General features: G+C 29.6%; 1 protein-coding gene across 1 annotated transcript; it reads left to right on the top strand.

Moving 5' to 3' along the window:
• The first annotated feature begins 1797 nt into the window (after nt 1-1797).
• LOC110638321 (uncharacterized) lies at nt 1798-5616 on the top strand. The gene is made up of 8 exons (XM_021788839.2): nt 1798-2266; nt 2766-2903; nt 2998-3066; nt 3150-3221; nt 3852-3934; nt 4019-4150; nt 4314-4527; nt 5238-5616. The coding sequence occupies exons 1-8, from the start codon at nt 1874-1876 to the stop codon at nt 5280-5282; spliced, it is 1146 nt and encodes a 381-aa protein (XP_021644531.2). The 5' UTR covers nt 1798-1873; the 3' UTR covers nt 5283-5616.
• The last annotated feature ends 3181 nt before the right edge of the window (nt 5617-8797 follow it).

Below are 8797 nucleotides of genomic sequence, written 5' to 3'. Positions count from 1 at the left end.
TGTGTAATATTGGTAAGTGTGCCTTGATTTGCTGATGGAAAGCTATCTGTGATCTTTATTGTCGACTTGCAAGGAAAGGGGTTTCAACTTTAGAGATTCTACATACTACAGATTTTTTAAGAATTTATAGTGATTGGACCATCCCCGTACACCCAAATCTAGAACTTATATGCCAAGTGAAAAAAACTTGCTACTAAGGAAATACAACCTAAGCCGCACTAAGAATGTAGCACTTGAAAGTCTAAAAACAAGAGTCAAAAGCTCAAAATAAAATCTCAAACGAGACAAAATAACAAGAGCCGCAGCATATAACAAAGAAACCGTGCCAATTGTCAAGGAAATTCGCAATATGGAAGAGCTTAAGGTCCAAAGAGATAAGAATAAGACCGCATTCCGAAATCTGCAACGTCCATTAGCAGCGCCCATAGTATTTTAGCAATCTAGCTTGGGAGAAACAGAAAGGAACAGCGGGATGATCCAATAACTTCCACCAACAAAAATAACCTGCATCAACAATGACTAAATTGCACAAGCACCAAGCAAGTGAATCCCAAAGGTTACGTCCAATCAAGAAAATCTTTAGTCCTAAAAAAACCCTTTCTTTGCCAATCTGCAACATTGCTAGAGCATGAGAAAATATAATCCTGGGAAGAGAAGCAGGGTTCTGTGGAATAGAATTGCGAGTGGCTGTGAGTTTCTCCATGTATATCTTTTTCCATGGAGGTGTAAACCCGCAAGATTGAGGCTGTTAACAAAGCAGCGAAAATTATTCCTATCGATAGAATAAAATTGTCCATTGCTCTTACATGCAACATTTAAAATTGATTGAAATCTCCGATTAAGAAGATTGGGCAATTAACCGCCTGTAAAGTAAATTTTATATATTATTATGTATTATTAAATTATAGTAGATTAATATTTAATTTACTTTATAAATTAAAAAAATAATTAAAATAGGTAAGATATCATTTACTTATGACTTATATATATTTTTTAAAATTATATTTTAATTAGGTAAAAAGTAATATTACCCTAATAATTATTAAAAATATCAAGATTGTCTTATTTTTACAACCATCATATTCAAATATATATCATTCTTTATCACTTTAACAAATTAAATTACTCTTAAACAGTTTTTAACTAAACACTTAAACTTTATTTGAGGAGAGGTAACTTAATGATTTTTAAAGTAAGTTTTTTTCATGATTTCTAAACCTTTATAATTTTTTAATATTTGAAAAGAAGAAGAAATTTTTTTTAAGACATTTAGAGATTATAAAAAGAAAATTTTCTTAACCTGCTAATTTAATAGGTTGAAAAATAGAGTTTTTGAATATTTTTAAAAATTTAACTTTACAAAATAATATATTATTCTAAACATAAATTTAAATTTTTTAAATCTTAAAAAAAACACTCCCTTTTAAAAAACTTCTTCGGATCAAAAGTTAAATTATTTAAAAGTTACTTTTAAATAATTTTATTAAATAATTAATTATTTATTTTTAAATTAACATATAAATCAAAAAATATATTTTAATTTAAAATAAAAATAATTAATCAAATTAAACACCCTCGTAGAATTTGATCGGATTAGATTGGGATGTTGCACATTTAACATATTTATAGAGAAACTAATTTCTGCACATATTAACTAGACGAGTGCTGGGGCTGGACTTCCTCTGAGGCTTGGGTAGTCAATGCTGAAGCTGGACTTTTCAATGTCATTAGGCCGTGGACCAGTTAGTAGCTCTTCTGGATATTAAACGGCGATACAGCTAACATGCTCTTCAAGCTTGAACCAATCATAACCACACATTTTCCTGCTATTTAGCACAAACCAGTGCCACGTAATAACCAACACCAGCAACTAATGGCCACCGCTCAACTTTCCCTCCAAATCCTCCGTCCAATCCCCACCGCTAGCGTCACCTGCCGACGACTCAGCAAGAACTTCGGGACAAGAAACTTAGCAGTGAGAACCTCTGGGTCTCGGAGCTCGAAGTGGGCCCTTAGGCTGAGCCTGGTGGAGCAGAGCCCATCTGCAGAAACAACGGCGGTTGACGTTAAACAGTTGGTAGACTTCTTGTATGATGACCTTCCACATCTCTTTGATGATCAGGGCATTGATAGGACGGCGTACGATGAGCTTGTGAAGTTCAGGGACCCCATAACTAAGCATGACAGTATAAGTGGCTACCTCTTTAACATTGCTCTCTTAAAGGTTCTCTTCAGGCCTCAGTTCTTCTTGCACTGGGTCAAACAGGTTTGTAAATTGTAACTTTGATTTTCGTTTTTCTTAGTCATTGGTTTTTCTTGTTAGATTGATATGATCATCATTCGTAGAAATTTGGGTTGTGGATATTGAGGTGTAATTTCAATGTGCTATTTGTTTCAATTTATCTCTAGAGATGGTACTTACTCGATTGAAAATTTCATCTTTGAAGTCCCAATACCACATTGTTGTTTTCCCCTTTAAAATTTTTTAATGATCCTTTAAGCATCGGGTTCCAATTCCTATCTCGAGCTCCTAACTTGTCGACTCCAAGCTTGATTTGTCGCATTTCTTTGGCTCTGTAGGCTGCCATTGTTTTAAGTCTCTGTAGCAGAAAAATTTTCTGACCATTTGGAATAGATAAATCATATACCTAAATGTGGAAAGGAGAAAGAAAAGGAAAAACAACTTTTTTCATTTCAATGTCCACTGATTGCAAATATTGCTTTGCCTATTGGCCTGGCTCGGTTGATTGAAGTACTTGCTATAGACAGGACCTTATGAGATTACTACGAGGTGGACTATGGTGATGAAGTTCACGCTTCTTCCATGGAAACCAGAATTAATCTTTACAGGAACCTCTGTCATGGGAATTAACCCAGACACTGGGAAATTCTGCAGCCATTTGGTAATCTATTTCCCTCTTAAAAATGGAAAGAAAGATGCTTTAGAGTGTGTACAGGGATGAAATATTATTTGATTTATTCCTATTTAATCTGTAGGACTTCTGGGATTCCATAAAGAATAATGAGTACTTTTCACTTGAAGGTTTGTGGGATGTGTTTAAGCAGGTATGGGTTCCTTATTTGCATGAAAGGCCATTGCAGATGAAATTTGTTGCCAATCCTGATATGTAGGTTATGATTTTTCGTAGTTGAGGATTTACAAGACTCCTGACTTGGAAACACCCAAATATCAGATTCTGAAAAGGACTGCTAGTTATGAGGTTTGTCTGCCTTATCCTGGAGCAATGGTTGGTCAGTTTACCGTTATATGCTCTTACTATTATCTTAGTTATACACAAATAAAAACTGTTATCCCAGTTGTTTTGGTTGGAGTTATGGGTGAGTTATGAAATCAAAACATTTCTCCTTGTTTTTTCTTTTTACTGGGAAATTGGGTTGGTTTGCTAGAATTCCAGTTCATTGGTAAGGATGATCACACAAAAATACAACACTTAACTTATAGGTCCAAAGCAATATGCGTAATGCTGTAATTTTAAATATAGAAGAGGTCAAGATGAAATCATATCATAAGCGAGGAAGAACATTGAAAGAGGATAGCCTGATGAAACTTCCAGCTATAGTGAAATGTGCTGCTAGGATGGTTGCTCTGTGCGAAGTGATTAAACTAAAGAAGTAAAATATGACCAGCAAATATTAAAGTGGCAACTGTCCTGCTGAATTCTATCACTTTTTCCATTGACCAAGTAATTTGCTTGCCCTTAACTAAATAGCTACATTTTTTTTAATGATTAGTAAATGATAGCAGTAGCTTTTCCTTGATTATTCTGAAGCTAAATTGTATGCTTCTCAAAGAATGACATAACTCTGACTGTATATCAATGGTTTTACAGGTAAGAAAGTATGCCCCATTTATTGTGGTAGAAACAAGAGGAGATAAATTGTCTGGCTCAACTGGATTCAATGATGTTGCTGGGTGAGTATCTGTTGGAATCCAATTCAATAACACTTTTTTTCTCCTTCCCTTAGTATCTATAGATAATCGATGCCATTTTTCTAGGTATATCTTTGGAAAGAATTCGACAAAGGAAAAAATACCAATGACTATGCCAGTATTCACTCAGGCAAATGATGTTGAGTTGTCAAAAGTGTCCATCCAAATAGTTCTTCCTTTGGAGAAAGAATTTAGCAGGTGAACTCATTAATTTTTTAGAGCTCCTAAAGTTCAAACTTATGCAACAATTACTGATTTATTGGAAATATCCTGCTGCGATAGAATTTTACTTGGGAATGAAATTCAATGATTTCTCTTCATAATATGAGTGGTTAAGAAACAATCATGTATCTTTCACCAGTTTACCTGATCCTAATGAAGAGAAAATTAGCTTGAGGAAGGTGGAAGGAGGCATTGCTGCAGTGCTAAAGTTCAGTGGAAAACCAACTGATAATATGGTTCGTGAGAAAGAGAAAGTACTACGCTCAAGTCTTGTCAAAGATGGCCTTAAACCTATGATAGGTTGTTTACTTGCCCGCTATAATGATCCAGGCAGAACATGGAGCTTTACAATGGTATGATATAGTTCTTGCCTGTCGTGAAGTTCATTTCCTTTGTTTCTCCTGCTCAGATTAGTTCTACCATTTTCAGTGAAATCTGATATCAACAATCTTAGTTTTGATTCTTCTAAGTAAATGGAAAAGCTAATTACTTTGATAGCAGGATAGTTCTTTCCTGAGAAACATTGATTTACAGCGATGCAATGTGAAAAATAACAGAAATAGATAGGATAACTGAAAAATTGTTGGCTGCATAATGCATCTAATTTATGAAATGTGAAATGCTGTGATAACTGGGAATATATGGAAATCCAGTATTTTCTTTCCTGAGATTTACTTTTCTCCAAAGAAAAAAAAAATTCTCTGTACTCCTCATTTTCTTCTCAACTCAGAATCTAAATAGACTCTCTATCTCTACAAGGAGGTATTTATAGTTTTCTGGCCCATATAAGCTAATAAGCCATTAATTAATATATGAAATTCAAATTTAAAATGTGTTTCTTTACACAAATGAATTATTTAACAGTTAACACCGATATGGCATGCTTTTGGCCAGCAAAGATTGGTTCAGTTGGTAAGACTGTCTCAGTGATGGTGGGTACAAGTTTGGTCATGTTAAATTGTTAATTAAGAAATTATCGTTGCTGGAACCATCTGTTTTTCATATTTTTCATCATAAGGACTGACAAATTCTCTTTATCCATTTATGGTTGGTCGGATCAAAGAGGAATGAAGTGTTAATATGGCTTGAGGAATTCTCATTGGAGTAGAGTTACAATCACAGCTATCCTTTGACCAGCATTCTCTGCTGTCATCATTCCCTCCGAGAAGTAACGGCGAGTATGTGTTCATCTGGAAAGAACTTCTGAGAACTTGGAACACCTTCATTAGAAAGTTGTAAAGTTATAAACAGGTTACAAGCTGACGCTGGTTTTAACATTTCTACGGAGCAGAATTGTGCAAAGGAATTCATAAAGTTGGAATGCTCTGTGTATAGTCTTTTTATATTCATTGGACACCTTGTTAGAGATGACAAAACAAATTCCTGGACTTGGGGCTTTCACGATGATGTCAGTCTCTAATGCAAATACCTGGTTTTTCCCATGTGTAATTTTTACCTGAAAATTAGTGGATGTAAGTTTAGATCATTGTTATTAACCAAAATTAGAGGAAGACAATTTAGATCAATGTTATTCAACCCAGCTGAGTTTGCCCGGTAAATCGGTGATCCCAACGCTAAATCGGGTTAAATACATGGTCATATGAATTACATATTTGTATTTTAAGTTAATAATATCTAAGTAAAATCCATGATTGAACAAGAAATTGATCCGTCAAAGATCAAGCAACCTGACTAGTTGATCAGGTCATTTTCAAGGAAATTTTGTTTTTGTTTTTTTTCTAATATTAACAAAATGATCTAACACATCACCATGTAATATAACAATCAGTTTACGTGATCATTTTTGCCAATGATCCAATTAAAAAAATAATTGAAACTATTGTATCGAGTTTTTTTTATAGTATTATCTATTATAAGTAAATATTTTAACATTTAACTCCTTGCTCATCTTTTATTCTTATTGTATAATTTTTTACAAAATTAAAAAAAATTATTTTATGTTAATTAAATTTTTATATATAACTATACTAAAACGTTTTTATTTTTAGTTTTATATGAAATAAAATTTAATGACTATTTTATACTACAAAAAATATTAACAATTTTACAAATAAAATAATTAAATAATTTATTTAATTTTTAATATTATTTTACAATTTATTTATAAAATACTAAAAAATCAGTTTTGAAAATTAAAATTAATTAATCAAATTCAATTGATAAGAATAGTTTAGACAACAGGACAATTGGATAGGCAGTTGTCGCTCTCGCTCCTTTGGCCGCACAAGTAAAATGTAAAAGAATACAAATGATGGAGAAATACTCAGTTACAACACGGCACAGCTACAGCTTACGTAAAATGAACGGACTCCACCAGAGCAGATGTGTCATGTGTAAGTCAAGTTCACCATTAATTGACTCCTCACCTAAACTATGATATTTTATTCAACTTTTGTTTTTTATTATTATTGTTATTGTTATTATTATTATTATTATTAAAATCAACGCATACCATATTTTCTTAATAGTTTTTTTTAAATTATAATATATTATGAATCGAAAAATAAAATGAAAATAATTATAGAATATATTTAAATTTTTTATTATTATATATTTATTTCTTTTAATTTAATTTTAAAATAAAATTTTATAGTTTGAAGTCATATTTAGCAAAGGAATTAAGAGATTGAATCATAAAATGTATCTTATTAATTTTTAAGGTAGTATTTATAATTTTAATTATAATTAAAAAATGATATCATTATTTTATATTTAAAGATAATTTAATAATTATTTTTATTAAATATTTTTATTTTAGATTACTCAATAAATAATTGGCAACTAATAATTGATATATAATAATAAATAATAAATAATTATCTTTTTTATAATTAATTTTGATTGAGATTTAAATTTAAAATTTTATAATTTTACTTATAATTTTAATATTACTGAATTAAAATTTATTAACAAAAATAGCATAATAGCATTAAAATATTTCATTTTTTTAATAATATTTGAATTTTTAACAAGTTTTCATGATTCAGTAGAATTGATATTGCTATTAGATTAACAATTTATTGGTTTAAAGTCTAATTTATATCATAACTATAAATATATATTGATCAATTTAGCCTAATGTTAATCAAATTGAAATAAGCAAATTTCCTAAAAACTTAATATTGAATCAATTTCAATGAGAAATAGAATCAAATAAAATTAATTCAATTAGATTTGACTTGCCTACCTTACAAATATTAAATGAATTGGTGAATGAGGGTTAAATATTCCAAGCGTTTTATATTTTTCTAGTAAATGATTATTACGACTAAAAAAAAATGATTTCTACGTTTCCTAATTGTTACATGTTCATATAAAATTTATTTTTTGATTTAATGCAATATAATAAGTGTAGATAATTTTTTTTCCAATTTATTTTGATTTATTTATTTATTTTCTTATATTATTTTTGAATCATTTATATAATTTTTTTTTATAATAATTAATTAGACATGAGTTGATTTCAATCCAATTTCAGGTTAAAATTGTCAAATTAATTGGCCTCATAGTTCGAAATAGTTTCGGGTCAACACAATTCAATAAGGTTTTAATTTGGTTCTTATTCATCCTAGATATTATTAAATATATATAACATCATTTATTTAATTTTTAATTTAAAAAAAAAACCCAAATATAAATTTTTAAAAGGAAAAATGATTTTTTACTTAAGCTGGTTTTGGCTCATATTCAAAGAGGGAGATCGAAATTAACCCCTTATGCTCTAATCCATGCAATTAACATTTCGAAACGGCTCATAGTAAGCTTTAAAATTAAATTACAAGATTTTAGTCTAAATTAATGTTACCTCATCGGCTAATATCAAATCTATTAAGATGGTTTGATATTAATTTACTTTAATAAAAATAAACCTTAATTGTAAATTGGTTATTATATTAAATTTTAATATATAAATAAATTAATTCTTTCTTTATCCAAGAAATGTATCGCACAAGCTTTTGAGCTTAAGAAGTAAATCGTGTGTCTTGAACCTTCTTTTCATTAGCTTATGTTGTAAGTTTGTAAATTAAGTTGATGAAGTAAGCTTCCTCTCTTATATAAGAAGCTCATTCCATCAACCATTTTTTTTTTCTTTTACTTATCAACTAATATTAATATATTAAGAAAATGTATGTACGAGACAATTCAGAAGGTCAAGAGAAAAAAAATTAATTTATTGATGTAGAGAATTCTCTTTCAACAATATAAGGATGGCTCAATCTAAATTAAGTGTATTGTAAATTTTTGTAAAATCTTGTTCAAAATCCTGTTTCTGTGTTATATTGATATGATGTGAATCTAACATATTATGATAATGTTATAATATTTAATTTTTAATTATATTTATTAATATTTTATTAATTAAATGTTATATGCAATGACAATAATGTCATTTACTATGAAAGGTACTATTTCTACGAGCGAGAATTTGGTTAACTGAATAACCAAACCGAATTTTAAACTAATTGAATTATCAATTGACTCTAAAATTATTAACTGAACCGAATTGAAATGAATAGAAAATTAAAATTAACAAAAATTGAAAATATTAGGTCTGTTATCAGTTAACCGAATTAATCGAAAAAAATAAAATATATATTTATA

This window comes from Hevea brasiliensis, chromosome 13 (assembly GCF_030052815.1).
Source record: "Hevea brasiliensis isolate MT/VB/25A 57/8 chromosome 13, ASM3005281v1, whole genome shotgun sequence".
Taxonomy (NCBI): Eukaryota; Viridiplantae; Streptophyta; class Magnoliopsida; order Malpighiales; family Euphorbiaceae; genus Hevea; species Hevea brasiliensis.
This window is presented reverse-complemented; position numbering and strand designations above follow the sequence as displayed.

Excerpts from the sequence above, each read along its gene's own strand:
- LOC110638321 (XM_021788839.2), top strand. The coding sequence starts at position 1,874 with ATGGCCACCGCTCAACTTTCCCTCCAAATCCTCCGTCCAATCCCCACC. Across the intron at positions 3,067-3,149 it reads TGTGGGATGTGTTTAAGCAG|TTGAGGATTTACAAGACTCC; the intron begins GTATGGGTTCCT and ends GATTTTTCGTAG. Across the intron at positions 4,151-4,313 it reads TTGGAGAAAGAATTTAGCAG|TTTACCTGATCCTAATGAAG; the intron begins GTGAACTCATTA and ends ATCTTTCACCAG.